The sequence below is a fragment of the Onychostruthus taczanowskii genome, unplaced genomic scaffold (assembly GCF_017590055.1).
Source record: "Onychostruthus taczanowskii isolate IOZ18803 unplaced genomic scaffold, ASM1759005v1 scaffold57, whole genome shotgun sequence".
Lineage (NCBI taxonomy): Eukaryota > Metazoa > Chordata > Aves > Passeriformes > Passeridae > Onychostruthus > Onychostruthus taczanowskii.
In genome coordinates, this window is record NW_024503346.1 from 34,844 (window position 1) to 55,429 (window position 20,586).

General features: G+C 36.3%; 1 protein-coding gene across 19 annotated transcripts in view; it reads left to right on the forward strand.

Annotated features, from left to right (window-relative positions):
• NCOA3 (nuclear receptor coactivator 3) overlaps positions 1–19,433 on the forward strand; it is a 52,074-nt gene extending 32,641 nt beyond the window's left edge. For 9 of the 19 annotated variants that reach the window (XM_041417912.1, XM_041417914.1, XM_041417916.1 and 6 more), the window contains 17 exons: positions 332–506; positions 1,065–1,253; positions 1,464–1,565; positions 2,334–2,474; positions 3,647–3,794; positions 4,682–5,070; positions 5,305–6,185; positions 7,768–7,903; positions 8,878–9,066; positions 9,581–9,820; positions 11,299–11,425; positions 12,135–12,306; positions 13,066–13,362; positions 14,843–14,947; positions 15,336–15,561; positions 15,789–15,963; positions 16,528–17,648. In XM_041417912.1, the coding sequence (XP_041273846.1) occupies positions 332–506; positions 1,065–1,253; positions 1,464–1,565; positions 2,334–2,474; positions 3,647–3,794; positions 4,682–5,070; positions 5,305–6,185; positions 7,768–7,903; positions 8,878–9,066; positions 9,581–9,820; positions 11,299–11,425; positions 12,135–12,306; positions 13,066–13,362; positions 14,843–14,947; positions 15,336–15,561; positions 15,789–15,963; positions 16,528–16,804 (3,969 nt within the window). In that variant the 3' untranslated portion in view covers positions 16,805–17,648. The other 10 variants (XM_041417922.1, XM_041417923.1, XM_041417924.1 and 7 more) reach the window with 8 other exon arrangements.
• Positions 19,434–20,586: the final 1,153 nt, after the last annotated feature.

The following is a 20,586-nucleotide window of genomic DNA, read 5'->3' on the forward strand; positions in this document are numbered from 1 at the left end:
ACTGAACCTCCTGTTTCAATTCGCTAACTATTGAATTAATGGTACAAATACATGATCTAGTGTTCGTATAAATCAAGAATGAAACAAGAAGGCTGATTATCAATGTGAAAACTGAATGGAATATCACGTGGACATATTAATTATTATTATTTAAATAATTTCCTACCAGACACGCTTTTCCTCAAAAAAGAATTTTAAGCTTCATCTCTATCCTTGAAAATAAGTGAATACATTGCAAATTGACATTTATCACCCACACAGCTTTTAAATTAAATTATGTTGAGAATTAGTCATTATGTCTTACATGATATGTTGTCGTGCTAATATTTAGGCATTGGACGGCTTCCTCTTTGTTGTAAATCGAGATGGGAACATAGTATTTGTGTCAGAAAATGTCACACAGTATCTGCAGTATAAACAAGAAGATTTGGTTAATACAAGTGTGTATAGTATCTTGCATGAAGAAGACCGGAAGGACTTTCTTAAAAACTTACCTAAATCTACAGGTAGTAAAAGTTTATTTACTACACTTACTAGACTATTTGAAAACAATCAGAGAAGGCAAAAATACCTCATAAAGGATAACCTTTCAAAACAAATGACTTCTATAAAGAATATTTTACTACAAGAATATCTTAATCTTGATAAATATTACTGTGTTTTTACAATAGCATGCCATCAGAAAGAAATGTGCTGGAAATTCACACTTTACTTTAGCCCTTTGCATTTTTTTTACCTATAACTTTAAAAGAGTGATGCTAAAGGAACACCTTCCCTAATACCACAAGGCTGGCTGAAGGAACTGTTTGTTTTTAAAGTATGTGAGCGACTTCCCAGCACTTCTTCAAGTGACTGAAAGTGTCGTGCAAAAGAAAGAGTGTTTTGTACTTGGTTCTCAATATTCCGATTTTTATACCAAGCTATATTGATGGTATATTGAGAAGGCATCTTAAAATAGTCTTTAATATCTGTAATCTAGGAACAGGGTATCTAAATTAGGAAGAATCAGTTATGAGTTGATTGTATCTGAAAATCTATATGAATTCTTACTGTGTTCTTTCAAGTTAATGGAGTTTCTTGGACTAATGAAACACCTAGACAGAAGAGCCATACATTCAATTGCCGGATGATGGTGAAAAGCTCTCATGACCTCTTTGAAGATGTAGGTGGCTACCAGGATATACGTCAAAGATATGAAACTATGCAGTGCTTCGCTTTATCGCAGCCAAGAGCTATGATGGAAGAGGGGGAAGGTAGGAATTTTTGCGGAATTGTCATGCATAGAAATTTCTGTGAAAAGCTCTTTGGTGTTCAGCAAACCATTTTCAAGAATGCAGCAGCTTTTATCCTTACTGTCTGTACTTCCATTGTAATAACAAAAGATGCTTCAGCTATTTTACTGGATTCTTCAACACAGTAAAACAGGAGATGATGAAAGAAGAAACATTCTTTTTTAAATACAGATTTGCAGTCCTGCATGATTTGTGTGGCGCGTCGTATCACAACTGCAGAAAGGGTACTTCCAGCAAATCCAGAGAGCTTTATTACACGGCATGATCTTTCAGGTAGGAAGCATACCCGGGAGGAAGGTACAAAGGAGTCTTCTTGGTCCATGTGCTCTTGTTTTAAATAAATGGAGTGTGTATTGTGTATGTGTAGTGACTAACAGAATTCATACTGAGAATTCCCGACTGCTTTTTTGCAATACAGCATTGCTGGTGTTGAGATGTAATGAAACCTGTGGGAGGCATTTTCTTCTCTATGTTACTGTTTTGTAGGTTGCTAAAAACCATTACTTGTGTTTTAGCTAGCATTTCAAGTGGTTGTCATTCTGCTTTCCTTTACGCAGAAGTATTTTAGGTCATAAGGGGAAGTCCTGCAGAATGTTTATATTTTTATACTATACATGAGCTAATGTTTAAAGTGGTTCATGCTTTTTAAATGGAAAGAGTTGTATAATCTAAATGGGACTTTGTGTTTATGATGTTCGTTTGATGTAGTTGGTCGCTATTTTTTAAAATTTTACTCTGTGTGCATCCCTTAGGTGCCTGTAACCAGAGACTAAAAAGTTACTGTTTTCTAAAGCTTTGACATTGACCTGTGGGTGACTAACTTCCTCTTACTCAGTTACATAAATCCCCTTGAATAGTGATGCTTTAACAAGCAGCATCATATTCTCATGTGGCAGATAATTCATAAATGCAAATTCTGCATTCTCGGAATTTGGTGATTAAAAGGGCTATATTGGAGCCTTAGGAAATGTACCATATCTATACAAAAAGAATTGTCATAGTCATGAAGACTTTAACTTGTACATTTTCTTTCCCGTTAAGGCAAACTTGTCAACATTGACACAAACTCATTACGATCATCCATGAGACCTGGCTTTGAAGATATAATTCGTCGCTGCATTCAGAGATTCTTATGCCACAATGACGGGCAGTCATGGTCAAATAAACGCCACTATCATGAAGGTAAAAATCAGTTTACAATGTGTGGGTCACATTGCTTCTCCTAGGGGCTGCATTTTTTTCTGAAATAAAAAAGCTAAATTCTGCCTGTGTTTCTTTTTTTACATGGTTTTTGTTAATTACTCTGATTCATTTACAAGCTGAAGGAGGATGACCTCCTGATAATGAGGAATTCTGCTGGGAGTTGTTTGGTTTTTTCAATGTGTTTGTTTTGGAATTAACTTGGAAAATACCAGATAGATAATCTGGGTTCCTCAAGGAAGCTATTTTTCTACAGATGGATGCAGCAATGACAGAGACAGTTATATTTCTATGATGATATATCATCTTTAATTATCATTATCTTGTTATTTTTGGGTAATGTTAGTTTGATGTTATTTCATTTCACTCTTTCCTTTGTTAAAGAACCACTCTCTGAAAGTGATAACACTTGTGTTGATGCCTTTTTCTTATTCTCAAGACACACAGCTCAAAATATTTTCAGCGTTCCAGTGCCACATATTTTGTAATGCTAATTTGATAACCTCCATAGATAAGTGAAGTACAGCCACAGTCTTCAGTAAGAAAGATAATGTTTTTTAATTATTCCAGGCTCTAGTCTTTTTGAGGGATTTACAGAGTAATTCAAGCACAGGAGATGTTAAATCAAGAGAAACTCATAATGTCAGAAAATGGATTTTCCATTCCATTGGAAGTTCTTCAACATAACTAGTCAAATGAATCCTAAATTAGCAAGAGACTTGAAGCTCAAATTAAACCAATAGTTTCCACAATTTTTTGATTTAAGCAAACTTAAAATTTCTTCCCCAGGCAGGAGCCATGGACTTTGTAATCTAGCCTTGGGAGTCTGTTCACAAATGCAGAACTTTGCCAGTTGTGTCTGGTGAGCACAAAATATCGCAGCATCAGAATAATCTCGTTTGCTTTTATCTTCCCTCTATTGATATAGGAGAAATAGTGGAATACTTCCTTTTTCTCTGTATTTATTTTGGGTAGGTCTTATTTATTTATTAATTCATTCATTTATTCATTTATTTATTTTTAATGGGTTTTTGTGTTTAGGTGGAGTAATCTTCAGTAAAGGAAGGGTATTGTGTCAAAAATATCTTATAATTCTTCCTGATAATTCTTGGGATTTTAAATATTAGCTATATTTTAATGTATTCTCTTTACAGCTTATACGCAAGGTCATGCTGAAACCCCATTGTATCGATTTTCTTTAGCGGATGGTACAATAGTGACAGCACAAACGAAGAGTAAACTGTTTCGAAATCCTGTAACTAATGACCGCCATGGATTTATCTCTACCCACTTCCTTCAAAGGTGAACTTAGTAGTATCCGTTTATAGTTTAAGTGTTACATTTTTAAGAAATACATCTGACCTTGAAGACAACCTGAGAAAATAGCATAGTAAAATATTTTCCCTGATTAAAACTCAGATGAGGAATAATTTGGGAAGCAGAGCTGCATAGCATACAAATAAATGTGTAAACCTCACAGAGTCCCATTTTAACTATGTGGCAGAAAGACAGTCACAGTCAAAAGAGAATTTTTTTCTCAATACCTGCTCAAAGCCTGTGCTATGTGTGTATTAGTCTTTTGTGGTAGCATTGATGAAACACTGAAAATAGAGCTGCTCAGTCTCTATGTGCTTTTTTAGACCAATTAAAAAGACAACAAAACCCTCTCAGATGCATAATCCATAACTGAAATGTACCTTAAGTAGTATTTCTTATCGCCTGTTCTTGATCTTTGCAAGATTAATTGAAATGTCACTTTGGAGGGAATCTGTCTCCTTCTGGCATTAGAGTGCCTCCAGATGCTGAAAAATTAGTAACTGAGCTTGCTCACGGTCACACACTGTTAATGTGCACAGTGGAAGGGTGTCAGGCATTGACTCAGGAAGGGAATGAGAGAAGGAGGATCTTTAAATGAATAAATTTGATTAATAATCTGATCATTGATAGAAGCTTTTTGAGGCAGTGACTGTATGTGCTTGTAACTCGAAGCCTTCAAAGGATCAAACATTTCTGTAGCGAATAAATGAATGTCATGGCTTAGTTCTGCTTTTGTGGAAGCTTGAATTCTCACTGCTTTTTTTTGGAAAAATATTTGGGCAATTAATTAATAATGTATTTGTACCACATGATTCCAAATAAGGTTTTAATTTGTTTTCTTTGGGTTTCTGGGGCTGATGTTGAATTTACAGAGAACAAAATGGATATCGGCCAAATCCTAATTCTGTTGTGCAAAACATCAGAACACCTGTGACTGGAAACACAAATTCTGTTAATGGTCTTATGAACATGTCACCTGGTCAAGCCATGCCAATGCAGAACAGAAACTATGGGATAGGAGATCCCAATGCAGTGGGTCAGCTCACCAGCACTCGATATGGAAGCCCTGGGAATATGGGGCCAGTGAACTCGGGAACAGGCATGCAGTCCTCTGCTTATCAGAGTAACAGTTTTGGGTTAAATATAAATAGCCCACCACATGGCAGTCCTGGCTTGACTTCCAGCCAACAGAATCTAATGGTGTCTCCTAGGAATCGAGGGAGTCCAAAAATGAGTTCACACCAGTATTCTCCAGTTACAGGTATTTTATTTTTGCTATAAGCTCTTTTTTTTTTCAAGCTTTTTTTTCTTACTTCTATCTGAATTCCATCTTTCATCCATTTTAACTGTTCTATATGAACCTGTATGTGTTACTTGAATGTAATATACCTGACTTCATTATTATCTTAATGTGGCAGTCATGCATAATCCAAAGGAAGAGTACATACTGGCAGTACTGTAAGCTAATAAATTTGATCTCTGTCACATGATACAGGTATGCACTCACCAATGGGATCTGCCAGCAACACTAGCAACAGCACTTTCTCTAGCAGTTCTCTTAGTGCTCTGCAAGCCATTAGCGAGGGTGTTGGAAATTCCCTTTTATCAACACTTTCTTCACCGGGTCCAAAGTTGGATAATTCCCCAAACATTAGCGTAACTCAGCAAATTAAAGCAAGTACCCAGGACTCCAAAAGCCCTTCTGGTTTGTATTGTGAACAAAACCAAGTGGAAAGTTCCATCTGCCAGTCAAACAGCAGAGATCTCCTTAGTGAAAAAGATAACAAAGAGGGAAATCTGGAGGCATCTGAAAGTCAGAGAGGACCATCTGAGAGCAAAGGGCATAAAAAACTCCTTCAGCTACTTACGTGCTCCTCAGATGAAAGAGGACATTCTACAGCATCAAACTCACCTTTAGACTCAAATTGTAAAGAATCTTCTACCAGCGTTACCAGTCCTTCAGGAGTTTCCTCATCAACATCTGCAGGGATATCTTCCTCCTCAAACATGCATGGGTCGCTCCTGCAAGAGAAGCACAGGATTTTACATAAATTGTTGCAGAATGGTAATTCTCCAGCAGAGGTGGCCAAGATCACAGCTGAAGCCACTGGTAAAGACACATATCATGATGCTAGTAACACAACCTCCTGTGGAGAAGGCACTGTCAAACATGAACAACTAAGCCCTAAGAAGAAAGAAAGCAATGCTTTACTAAGATATCTACTAGATAAAGATGATATTAAGGAACCACTTTCCAAAGACTTGAAGCCTAAAGTAGAAGGCATGGATAATAAGATGGGACAATGCACAAGTTCTACAATTCCTATTTCAAGTCAAGAAAAAGAGATGAAATTAAAAATGGAGCCAGCAGAGGAGGTATAGTGTAATGTAAAATGGTGTCAGTGAGCTAACCAATATTTTGTTATTAAGTAAGTGACTAAATATAGAACACTCTACAGTGTGCATGTGTCAACATTTCTAAAAAGGGTCTGTGCAAATGATGTGAAACAATAAACTCAGGTTTAATTGTGAATGAAAAAGCGCAAACAAAAAGAACTACAGGAGATATGTAACCAGATCTGATGTCCTGAAGTGTCCAGGACTAATGTTTTTAAGTTATGGTAGGATTAAGTTAATATTTACAAATTACTCCTTAAAATTAGATCTTAGCACATGTTTGGTTTTATGTCTTAGTAGGAAATGGGCCCGTAACTGCCTCTGTACTTAGTTGGCAATGCAAGAGCGAAAGGTAAAGCCTGATTTCATTTTGAAAATATAAACAATACACAAAAATGTGTAATACTTGAAACAGCTGTGATTTGGTTTAGTTCATTCATTGGTTTTAGCACTCTTTTTCTTTCTTTAAATGAGGGAATATGTTCTTCCAAATGTATATATATATAAATATATATATATATATATGTATGTATCCAGCATTCAAATAAATACATACTAAAATGTATAAATAATTTGTATAAATAAATACAAACAAATAAATTCGAGAGCTGGAGTTCCGAGAAATGTCATGATACAGAAAACTAGCATCATGGAGCAACTATTCTGAAACCAACAGTAGACTTGTTAGGAACAGATGTTCTTAAAATTATAATCTGTATATAATGTTTTTGTATTTAAGTTGTAATATCTGGGACTTCAAAGTAAACAGTACTGGTCAGTATGGCAGAGTTTACTGAAGATATATTGATTTCTTAGACCTTGAATTTCCCAAATCAATAATAACTGGGTAAAACATAAAAAAAACCACCACTTTTTTTTTTTTTTTTTTTTTGTATTAGCTACTGGCTGACTATAAATGAAACACCTTATAACACTGTTTGAATACCACTTATGGAAAAGTCACTATCAACTCTGTAGTACTACACAACATGTAGTTTCAGTATACTTGCTCCTGAGATGTAATTAAGGTATTCAGAGAAGCTTCTTTCCTAAAGATGTCGCTCCACTATATATGAATTATTTTCTATTGAAGCTCTGTCTGATTTAAAGACAAATTTTTAAAGAAAGTTAGGGCTCCAACTGATCAGAAAAACCTGTGCATAATTTTTGTGTCTTGTAGTGTTCACTATTGTCTTTTTGTATATGATAGATACATTATTTATCACTGAATGTTACACATTCTCAATGTTGGTCACTATCATTAATGTTTTTATCTTTGTAACTTGTGATGTTTGAAATACTTATATTCAAAAGTGCTTTTCATTTTAGCTATGTGTGTTTTCTGCTAATCCTCAAAATTACCCAAAGAAAATACTCAAAAAAAAGGTATCTAAAGGGTATCTGAATTTTTGGAAGTGAAAAGATAGCTCCAGATAGCATCAGTGAATTAAAAAATTTGTCCCCCAGTCATATATTTTAAGATTAGCAAGGATCTAATTAAAAATGGAAGTATAGCCATATGAGAGTAAATAACCTTGGTATTTCACTGCATCACTTTCAGATGAATGGAGACTTGGATAATTTGGATGCAATTCTAGGTGATCTTACTAGTTCAGAATTTTACAATAATGCTATGTCTGCGAATGGAGATAACCCTGGAACAAAGCAAGCGTTATTTCAAGGAAGTGCCCTGTTGGGTAAGGAATTAAATCTACCGCCTGGGTTTTCAAGTTAGGGTTTTCTTCTTACCTGATGTAAACATAATGCATCCTCATACCCTCAGAAAATACCTTCTTCATCTCCTATGTCTTCAAGGACAAATGTAATGCAAGATAGCTAATTATGTTTTCATAGGCTATTATGTACACTATTAGCTGTCTTGACAGCACTTGCCTACTATACACACAATGAATAACATTTAGTTCCTTGTTTTATGGTTTATTCTGGCTTTGTCTAATGTAGATTTCTCAGAGACAAGTCATCAGGAAAGATGTTTTGTGAGCTGTAAATTAAAATTGAGAATTTTTATCCCTCACTGATGACTAGGGATATAATACGGGATTGGTGACAAGCTTTTGATTTCTTTCCTATTCTGTGTGAAGATATCTTGTGGCCAGTAAATTCTAATCATTACTCCTCCTTGACATCAAAAGGAATGCCCTTCCTTAGTAGGAGGGGAGGATAACTGAGCTGATAGACCAGCGTCATGGCAGTTGTTGCTTTCTTTCATAACACTGGCCATCTCTTGATTATACAGGGCAATGGATTGCTGAGATAACCAAAGGAGGTGAGACATGGATAATGAAAAATATAAAACCAGGTACAAGAACACGAAAGGACAGTATTGGCTGTAAAGCACAGTGATTTGTAGGTTAATTATCCATAGAGGACACTGTGCTCAGGAGCACACCACGTCATTACAGAACTTAAAAGGAAGCTTTTTTTTTTTTGTGTAGGGCCAGAGGGAACTGCCTTTGACTTTTACTGCAAAAGGTCCTAACTATGTGTTCAAAATGGGAATTTTTGTTGTGAAAACATAGGCAGCATAACTGTTCCTGGCTAGCTTAAGACCAAGTGTATGAGTACATAAAGAGATTGGACTAATTTGAGTCATTAATAGCATATTTTATTTAAAATTTACAGTTGCATGCATCTTTTAATTCTTTAACAGGTGTGAAGAGTCCCCAGTCTATGCAGACTACTCGCCCACCTTTTCACAGAGCCTTGTCTTTAGACAGCCCTATGGGCTCAGGTGCTTCAGTGAGGAACGTCAATGCATTCTCCATGTTACAAAAGCAAAACTTGATGGGTGGAAGTCCAAGAATGATTGAAAACCAAGAAAATTTTGGATCAAATCTGGGTTTGTTGGTTGTATACAAACAGCTCTCATTGTAAAGGAAATAGCTCTAATGTAAAAAAGGTTACAAGACTAAAATACAAATTTCAGTCAGAAGAAACTTTAACATTAAAGAATTTTAATTTTACCATCATTAGTACTTCTGAATTAATTGTCTTTGCTAAAATTATAAGAACATAACCGTTTATTACCTGTGTCATTACCAGTACTTTGCTATAAGTAGTTAAATTATTTTTTACTATTTTGAGTTTTTAGTTTAACATGTACTTTTGGTATATAGAAGCAAGAACAGTTCAGTGGCAGCCAGTCATTATGAATTTTACTTATATTTAGACTCATATAGGTTTTTGTATGATTTAGAATTGGCATGGTGAGCTCTAGATGCTTTTGTAGGACTTCAGCCAATTGCTCTGACATTAGCAGGTGCACTTTTATGAAATAGCAAAATAATTCGAAAACAAAACCACATAATGTACTCCAGATAATAAATATTTGTGTTTTCTGCTATTCATTATAGCAAGCGCTCCCCACAGAAATGTGGCTATGAATCAGCATCAGCCAGGAGACTGGGGTTTGCCAAACTCCAAAGTGAACAGACTGGAATCTGCAAATTCTGCTTCAATGCTGAGACCAGGACCTGAATTTGGTACAGCCCTTCCAAGGCCCCCAGAGGCTGGCTCTGTGTCTGGGCTGCCTGTTCGCTCCAACAGCATACCTGGTACTAGGCCAATGCTGCAACAGCAAATGATTCACATGAGTAAGTTCTTAGCTTCTTATTGTTCTACATAGCACTATTTCCCTGGTTTCTTGGTAAGCATTCATCCTAAGAATCTTTGAACTATTGGTAAAATGCTAGATTTTCATTGAATGGCTTTTTGAGGTTGAGTCTGTTACTGTTCCCTGACTGTGAGATTTTATGATTTTTTGGTGATGTTCTTGTTTTCTTCTGGTGCTCTACATCTCATACACAGATAATTTGTTCTGGGTCCTGAGATTGGGTGGGGGGGATAATTTCTCTGTGTTTCTTTAGTGCAGTACTTCTTTGCTAAATTCCAGGAACTAAACGGCATCTATGATTCCGTATGTAAAGATGCTAGGTTTTTTTGTTTGTTTGTTTGGTTTGGTTTTTTGGTGGTTGTTTGTTTGTTTGTTTGTTTGTTTTGGGGTTTTTTTGTTTTTGTTTTTGTTTTTTTTTTTTGTTTTTTGTTTTTTTTGTTTGTTTGTTTTTCTGTTTTGCTGTTAACTTCTTGGTAATCAATGTCTTGTAAAGTTTTTTTCTCAATTATTTCAAACTTCTTTTCACATGGAGTAGCCAAATTTCGTATGAAGCCACATTGCAAATACTGTTTTTCTTCTAAGTATTCTTATGTGCATGACAGAAAATAAGCTGCATGTCCAAAATATGAACAGTCTTAAAGCCTGTGGGTTTCTTCTGTTTTATATGTCTAACAAATGTTTAGTGTAGAGCTGAAGTTCTACAGTCTGCTATGCCAATATCAGTATGCCCCAAACCAGCTTAAATAGACAGCATTCCTTTCTTATAATGGAAAACTACCAGGGCTGTCACCAATTCCCTTAAACAGACTTACTATTTCAATGCAATGAATGAGTATAAGATTAAATACAGAAGAAATTTGTGCAGTCCTGACTAAGTCAGAATTTTCCAGCTTAGCTTCCTAGAAATCATTGATGCTAGGTGGTTCATACAGATGCTGGGAAATAGTGGGATGACATAAACAGTCCTGTGTAGTGCTGTGTGTCTCTGGATAGGTAGAGGGGAAAAAGGTACTCCCAAAGAGCAAAATGTTGTGTACTTTATGTTTCTTTTAATATCCACTCTGTATTGGAATTCAAAATGCCAGATTTTTATGTCCCTATGACAGTGTGTATTTGCTGGTACCCAGATGTCATTGTCCAGAATTTTTGTTGGGGTTTTTTTCATGTAAGGTATTGTGTCTTTCACGCTCCTATTTAGAGTCTAAAGGATTAGAAGTAGCAATTCTGCTCTAACAGGGCAGCAGGTCTAGATCACTGTCTGCTGTATTTACATCTGTGGTCTACTATAAATGTGAAATTATCTTGACTGGGAGTTCATGTGTGTATACACTGTAAAACGCTATAACGGAAAGGTCACAAAGCTGCTTGACAATTTGCATGATCATCCTCATGTGAACACTAGGATAGCAAGATGAGACCTTCAGTTTTTAAAAAATACACAAATGTTTTTCCTTGCAGAGCCAAATGAGATAAACATTGACATGGGAGGTAATCCCTATGGACAACCTGGACTTTCTAACCAACCTGGATTGTGGCCTGACAATATGATGTCGATGGAGCAAGTGTCACAGGGTTCACAAAACAGGTAGAACTGGGGAAGGTTTTAAGATAATTCTAAATACAACTGTTCGCTGTCTGTCAGAAGAATTTAAGACCTGGAAATAAAATTGTGTCGCATACGCAGTGGGGATAACAGATTGGAGGCAGAATTCCATTTCTGTAATGTTTCAGAACTGTTTCCATTTCTGCTGGTGATCTGACACTGGATATTTTTTAACTGAGCTCCGCAAAAGTCTTTGTTAACAAAATCTATCAATCCTTGAATTGGGAGGCACAGAAAAAACAGATGGGAGACTCTGAAGTCCTATCTCTGTGGCACATGGTAAAACCAGGAGAAAACAGAATTTATGTGTGCTTAAGGATGCATGGAAGGTTACTGGGCATTTTAGGACATAAATTTTGGACTTAAGTTTTTAAGTCTTACTTTGGTTGTCTGGGTGACTATAATACTTAATCATACCCAGGTCAATATATTATATAAAACTGTCGTTTTTCTGGTAATGGTTGTAATGAATTCCTTCACTGAAAGAGTGGTCAGGCATTGGAATGAGTTGCCCAGGGAGGTGGTGGAGACACCATTCCTAATGTGTTCAAGAAACAACTGGATGTTGCACTTAGTGCTGTAAGTGTGATTGACAAGATGGTATTCCCTCAAAGGCTGGTCTCCATGATCTTGGAGGTCTTTTCCAGCCTTACTGATTTTATGATTTTAGTGGTTTTTTTTTTACTTTTAGACAATTAGTTAGAAGCTCTTTGGATGATCTCTTATGTTCGGCGCCAAATATGGAAGGCCAGAATGATGAAAGGGCACTTCTGGATCAGCTGCACACACTATTGAGTAATACAGATGTCACAAGTCTGGAAGAAATTGACAGAGCATTAGGTATTCCTGATCTTGTAAACCAAGTAAGTAAACAGATATTTTGGCTATTTATTTTCCAAAGACCAATATTATTTTATTACTTGAAAAGAAATTCAAGAGGACCTCCTCATTTACTTCATCTCATCACATCCTTATCTTCATATTCATACATTTCCCTTTGGAAATCTTCATATTGACTAGTGATTTTCAATGGAGGAGCTCAGTATGGATTAAATTTCTTGTGCATGACAAGAAATACAAAGTGGCATATTCTTACAGAAGTTTGTTGTATAATGCCTTGGTATATATAGGTGGAGTGTAATTCATTATAATTCTATAAACTGAGAATTCTGTTGGGTTTCCTTAGTAGCCTGCTGTCAGCTGAGCTTAGATTGTGAATTATTTGACTGTCAGTGATGTGGATGCTTCCCTCTCCTTCAGTTCCAGGTTGAATTTGCATGGCTAGCAAATAGAGAAAAGAAATTCTGTGAGTACTTTGGAAGTTGCTAAGACCCACATGACACCATCATTTGTACAAATAGCATCAAAAAATGCAGAAGGGCTTGAATAGTGACACTGGTCTGCCTGTGTATGCAGTGTGCAGCAAAACTGATTTAAAAAATAATTATCACTATAAATCACTTTTGCTATTTCATTCATTTGGAGACAGAACTAACAGTAGCTGTCCATGCTATGTTCTACCCAAGAAATTGCTGGCTGGTGTATTATGCTGAGTTAGCTTTATTGCTACTTTAGAAATTCCATATATACTGCTAGTGAAAGCACTTCTGTATCTGTTGAAGGGACAAGCTTTGGAACCCAAACAAGATTCATTTCAAGGTCAGGAATCTTCAGTAATGATTGACCAGAAGCCTTTGTTATATGGTCAACCGTATCAAGGGCAAGGGCCAGCAATGCCAGGAAGTTTTAGTAACATCCAGGGACAACAGCAGTCTTTTAATTCAGTGATGAATCAAATGAGCCAAGCAAGCAATTTTCCTCTGCAAAGTATCCATCCCCGAGCAAATGTGATGAGACCTCGGACCAACACACCAAAGCAGCTACGCATGCAGCTCCAGCAGAGGCTTCAGGGACAGCAGGTAATTTTTTGCTCCTACATTTACACTTCCTTCATGTTTCAGAATGGAATCACACAGAATTGTGTTGCTGTACGTATATAACAATGGATATTACAACAGATGATTGAGAGGGTGGATCTTTTATTTTGACAGTGCTTCTCATTGAATTGCTTGATGGCTGTAGGAGTAGAAGAAGAACATTTATTAGGACAAGTGTTTCTCGAGAACTTCATCAGCCTCCCTAGCTACAGATTGGATTGGTTCCTGCAGCACACAGGATTGTTAGCTAACAATTCCTAGCTAAACAATTGCTAGCTAAAACAGTGCTTTTGTACATGTAACTCTGCATGCTCTCTGCGTTTAGTATTTTTTCGGAACCTCACAGATAGCATTAAATTGGAGCTGTATTTCTACTGTATTTCTGTAAATCAGGTGTTACTTCTTTCTCACTGTGTTCTCTGACTGATCATTTGAGCTTATCGATATATGGGTTTGCTTTCTGTTTAGTGATTTGATGTAATTTTAGATATTTTCTTGGGATGAAAGGTGGGGAGAATAGATACAGCCACATAGATCTTAACACTAGGTTGAAAACACTGCTGAAAAAATTGGTGGATCATTTCAGCATTGAATTCCCCACGTGAAAATGCAGGCTTGATATTAAATACAGTGTACAAATAAAATTAGGAAAACTGAACTACTGCTGTGTGACATGGTGTGAGAACAGAATACATGCAGGTAACACCAAGGCAGCAACAACACACAGCTGAAGTACGAAGAGTAGGTCATCCTGGATTTGAAAAAACAGAGACACATACACCACTAAGCTCATTTTAGAAGGGGCAAAAAGCACCCAGGCCTGAGCCCTGTATTCCATATCAAAAGGGCCTGGAGCATGCACAGTCCATCAACCAGGCTCTACTTTCACATCTCCAAATCCTCTTATCTCCCTTCCCCCACCTTTACAAAGAGGCCCAAATCTATGGGAAAGGCTTTTAAAAGTCTTTAACAACATCCTGCTATATAGCAAACATAAATATGTGCATTTTCTCAGCCAGACTGTTTTCTAACATCTCCCTGGTGCCTGGTTGGTCTTTGAGAGAAAACAATTCTAAAAACAACTTCCTTTTCTGTCTCCTTGCCAATCTTCCATTTTTCAACCCTTTCCTCTCCACACATGGAGCAATGCTAGGAAATACTGTGTTCTCTTTTGGTTTTCTGTGACACTTATTGTTTAAAACAAATAGATAATCTGCTCTTTATTCCTAAAGAGGGATCATTTAAGGAAAATTAAAAAACCAAAGCGAGTTAATGCTGTACTGTTTGAAGGGTTTTTCTTTTTGTGTGTTTGAGCTGTTTAAACAAATAGTTTGTTTAAAGACAAGGCAGAAATTAGCCATTGCACTTTATGGATTCAAGAGGTCTGTAAAGAAAGTGTTTTTGCAGAAGTTACCATTACTGTTATTTTCAAGCTAATTGTGCTAAAATGTCTTTTTCGAAGTTTATGAATCAGACCCGTCAAACTCTTGAAATAAAAATGGAAAATCCAGTCAGTGGTACTAACTCAGTGATGAGACCAGTTATGCAGCCACAGGTGGGATCCCAGGTAAGTACTTACTACAGTAGCCATCTGTTTAGAATTTCAGCCTTCTTTCATGGCTTTACAGCATTCCTCTTTGGTTTTGTTCCTCTGCATAATTTTTTAAAAAGGGGTTTTTTTGCCTCCCTTATTGCTGAGATTGCTGGAGGATTTGTTCATTAGGTCATGCTGTCAATTCAGTATGCCAAGTTTTTCGTGTAAAATATCATTGTTTCTTTAGCACTAATGACAACTTAATGAAAACTTTTGTCTTAATATTTTGATGATTATTTGCTGTACTGTCTGTGGGATTTCCTTGACTTGCTGGGTCTTAGGAATGAGTTTGATTGACTCTGACATGATTTTATTTGTAAAAACATCTTCTAATATGATTTTTCTTCTCTTTGGGGGAGAGCAGCAAGGTTTTCTTAATGCTCAAATGGTGGCTCAGCGTAACAGGGAACTAATAAGTCACCATTTTAGACAACAGAGGATGGCAATGATGATGCAGCAGCAACAGCAACCCCAGGCCTTCAGTCCACCACCAAATGTGACAGCCTCAGGAAGCATGGATAGTGCTTTGACAGGCCCTCCAATGGCTCAAGTTCCTTCACAGCAATTCCCCTATCCACCCAATTATGGTACTAGTACTAACATGTTTGGCTTTTTTTTTTCCATTTGTCTGTTTTTCTTTTCCCTTTTTTTATTAATCCACACTACCTAAATACCAATCATTCTGAAAAACGGACTATACTGCTACAAAAAAGGATGACTTTTCTGCTTCCAATCACTGCAAGAAGATGAACTAGAAGTAGTAGGTAATGATAACTGAAGTATATTCTATCTGTCTCCTTTGTTTTATTTTAAGGAATAAGCCAACAACCTGATCCTGCATTTAGTAGAGTATCAAGCCCTCCCAATCCAATGGTATCATCAAGAATTGGACCCTCCCAGAACCCTATGCTGCAGCATCCTCAGTCAGCAACAATGTACCCATCCTCAGAGATGAAGGGCTGGCCCTCAGGAAGCATCCCCAGAAACAGGTGAACTTCAGGATTACAACCTATCTCTCAAAGAGTTTTTCATTTTCTGGAAGTAGAAACTATGTTAAATAGCACATAGTAGGAAGAGCATTTACAAGAGGGAAAAGTAACTTTCTAGTGTCTGTATTGTCCTTCATCCTGCTCTGGTTTAGCAAATAAAATGATTATTTTATGCTTAGCTCCATTGATTCATACTGGACCTCTACAATCTTTGTAACCAGAAAAAACATTCAGTCTTTAAATATTAATTTAATATTTAAAGGAAAAATAACTTGGGGGAGGGGGTGGAGAAATTCAAAATATCAAATAGTATTACAATAGATGATACAGCTGTAATAGTAGCCTCCAAAAAGGTTACATTCGGCATACACATACAACTGTGCATTTCTAAAAACTCCAATTCCTTTTGGGAGGGGAGTTTCCTTGTTAAACAGATACTAGATAAAAACGGCTAAATGTGAAAATAGTTTTATCTTTCACGTGTTGACAGCTGGTGCAGGGAAGGCAAGACATCAGTGTGTAAACTTCTTGGAAGTTGATTTTATTTGTCCTTTTGTACTTCAGTTCTTTTCCCCAGCAGCAGTTCAGCCATCAAGGTAGCCCAGCAGCATACAGTATGATGCACATGAATGGCAGCAGTGGCCATATTGGACAGATGAGTGTTAATACCATGCCTATGTCAGGACTGCCTATGGGTCCAGAACAGGTAAGTTGTACATCAAGAGTGATGAAAAGATTTGCTGACTCTTTTTCCATTGAATACAGTCTGCTTACATCCATTCCTCCTGCACAATCCTGCTCTCAGTTATCCTGTTTGTATTTGCATCTGTGGGCCTATTAATTTTATGTCCTAAGAGATACTTCCTTTTTGATGATACATAAACAAATTCATAATGAGCCCAAGCTGTATGCTGGGATTAGCTGTTGACTTTGAATTGTCATGGATAAGATCAAGCCTTAAACTGCACAAAGGATGATGAAATACTTCTGAACCTGGAGAAAACCCCAGAAAAAAAACCCCGTGGACATTGTGAAATGCATCTTCAGCAGATCTTGAAAATTACATGTAATAGTACACAAGTACAGGTCAGGCTAAGAATCCTGCTAGTGTGGTAGCCTTCTGGCAGACACTGATAATGACACTTGCCCTTACAATACCTTAGAATAACTTGTGTACACAAAGCCAGAAATGACAGAAAATTTAGACCCCTCATTTAAGGTGAAAATGTGCTAATAACAGGCATTGAAAAGAAAGCTGAAGTACAAAATACACTTTCGCTACAATCGTTCCACAAACTACCTAGGATGAGCAACATAATACTGACATAAGCTAAATCTATTCAAGTAAAAAGTACCTCGTGAAATTTTGTCCAGCATACCTGAGGAAGCAGTCAGAATTCTGGGGGTAAGTAAAATTTTGGAGGACTTCGATACAACAAATGCCATTTATAAATAGGAGAGTATAAAGGTGAAATGTCAGATTTTCCAAATCTACATGACATAAATATACCCAAATAGTGTGTTTAGGAAATTCTAGCACAGCATTTATTTTCTAGAAGTTTATTTTCAAAGTGGAGCATTAAAAAACTATTCTTCTAGGCATTGATTGGCAGTAGTTCCTTCTTCCAAAAGCAGTACACAAACCATTTCTTTCAGCAAAGATGTCTTCTCTGATGAAAGTATCTTTTCTTTAACAGAAATACTGCTGACATCTAGAACCACATCTTCAAACAAGAATGGTTGAATGCACTAGTATTAGAAAGGAAAGTGACACATTCTTCATGGCAAGTCATATTGGGCTTAACAGAAACCAGTGATTAATTTTCTCATCCAGAGGAAAACAAACCAAAAAAAACCCTACCCAACAAAAATACATTTTACTAGAAGCAGCCTATGAATCAACTCTATGATGCGGGGTACAAAAAAAGGTCATCATTAAGATTTTTGGCACTCTTCCTCTAGGAAAGTGCATTTGGTAATGCCATTTTAATACATTTGATGAGTAGACTCCTGGAATACCTTATGTGTTTGCTGTAGCTACCTTTAGCCCAGGCAGATGAAAGTGCCTGGAGAAGTCACAGTGGTCAGAATTTCCTGATTTCTCCAATAACAATATCTGACAGAGAATGTAGTACTTAGCCTTGACTCTTACATGAATCTATGAATATAAATGCTGCTTTTAGTCTATTATCCCAAGAGTCAGGGATTTCCCAAGCAAAGTAGCAGTGCAAAATTAATTGGCACATGCTAGTCTAAAATCTTGTCTGTTGAAGCCAAGGGTTGAAAAGAGAGGATAAACAATTTAAATTATTTAAACACAATTGTGACTAATATTTACAAATTGCTGTGCAGCTGAGTGCACTTTATAGAGGACTATATAATGGATTGATGCAATGTCTTTGATAAGGACTTAATAAGAAGGTAGGGTGTACTCATATTCCTTCACAATCTCTCAATAATTACTTGAAAAGACTGCCTAATGTAATGTTTTCTGTGTATGGAAATTAGAGCAATAATCTTTCATCTTTTTTTTTGAAAGAGGCTTCAGAAAACTCAAGGCAAGACACTGCAGCCAGAGTCAGAATTTTGCAGTCCTTTTTGTGAATAAATTTTGTAAATATGATCTTTAAAATAATGTATTATATATATGACTTTTGTAGGTCACTAACTCATTTTTGCAGAGTTTGTGAAGCTAAATGTTTAACAAAATTGATTTCTGGAAACTGAGTGTAGTTGAGATCCAATTTTTTTTTTTTTTTTAAATTACATTTAAGGACTTTGAAGCTGGGTGACCTTGGCCCACATATTTCTCTTCTTTGGTCTCCAACACCTCATTTATTTTTACATGTTTAACACAGAGCTTTTTATAAAAAAATAGGCCAGTTGTTCAATACTTTCTCCACCTGTGAGCACTTCTGTTACATTTCTTCTTACCTAAGGCAGTTTGACATGAAGGCTCTGCTTTCTAAGATCTTACAACTTGTCGGGACAGACATGTCTGTCTGTACTAAGTTGCCTTTTCAATTGATGAATCTGGATTGTGTCTTCGTGGTCAATTTTAATGAACTCAAAATGTTTTTTGAAAATGTTTGTCTGTTGCAAAATACTTGTTATTATGTAACATCCAGAAATCTTTAAGGATAGTAAGCCACATTTTAACCAAATGTCTACACCTCATTGGATTATTCTAATAGTAACGAATGTATTTTCTAAGCAGATTTCTGTCATAGCAGTATTTAAGTGTGGTTACATATTATTTGCTGGTAGCACGGGGGTTTTTTCCCCCCTCCGTTTTGGGTGCTTGAAATGAAGATCCCTTTGCACTTTTTGCAGTTACAAGGAATTAAACCGCTAAACCTTCCTAAGGGATGACCCAAAAATGTTTAAGATGTGTGGTGCTTCTGTTCTGTTGTTCGTTGTGTAATGGAAAACTGATTTCTCCCAAGTGAGTAAAAGAAACCAAAAATCCCTCATCTGTGTTCTTTTTTGCTTTTTCTTTTTTCTTTATTCTTGGTATGTTAGCAAGATGGGGTTTTATTGTTCAGAATATTCAGTGTTCTTCCATTTTAATAGAAGTAAGTTTCAATAGAAATATTCTCATCATTTCATCCTTAGCGCCTAGCCAGCTGTGTAAGGGGAATTCAAAGGGAATGTCGATTAAATCGATCTACTTCATGTAACCCTGTCTCTTTCACTAGTACTGAGTATATAGATTATCACAGCACTTACTTGGAATTTTCAGTCTGATTAACGTGTTTTTATAATGCAAACTTTTAAAAGCCTAAGGAACTTTAATTTCATTTCTTGGATCATATTTATTTGTTGAGTAAGTGCTGCTTACTGAGAGTGAAAGGCAACAATCCCTTGCATTTTATATCAAATCAGAATACAACAATATTTATATTTTGTAGTTGCTCATTATACTGATGGAAACTACAAACACCGGTTGCTTTCATTAGGTGAGCTCTTAGACTATATACTGCTGTATACATCTTGCAGTACAATTTTTTTTTTTTAATTAGTAATTCTATTTATACATCTATGTATAACTGGTACCTACCCGACTGACATAAAAGCTCATCCTTTTCTCATATGTTTAGCATGTTGGAGCTTTCCAGTACCTACTTTTTTCTTTTTTTTTTACTGAATTAAAAGATTTTTAGTTTAAACTTGATGAAGGGGCAGGGGGCATTTTTAAAATGCATTGATGGTATATTTAATGGCAGCACTAAATAGTACATCTAGTTTGAAATCTATTGCCATTTAGTTACCACCATCAATTTGCTTTAGTCCTATAGCAGTAGATTTTTGTGAATTTTTTTTTTTAATAAAACCCACATAACATTATTCAGCAGTAAGAGATGAATGAGCTAGTGCAGCAGCCTCTGATCACTGCTGCATAAATGAGCGTTGTTTTGCTAAGTCTCTGTTACTTTTTTGATCACATGTGCTTATTTAACTTCTATGTAGTGCACTTTTTTCCTTGGCCTAAAATACTGCTTCTGAAGTGAGAAATCCAGACCACATTTCTGTCACAAGACAAAACTTACTTGAATGTTGCACCAGTTAGCACACCTTTTATTATAGAATTTATGTGCAGACCACCAGATGACAGAATGATAC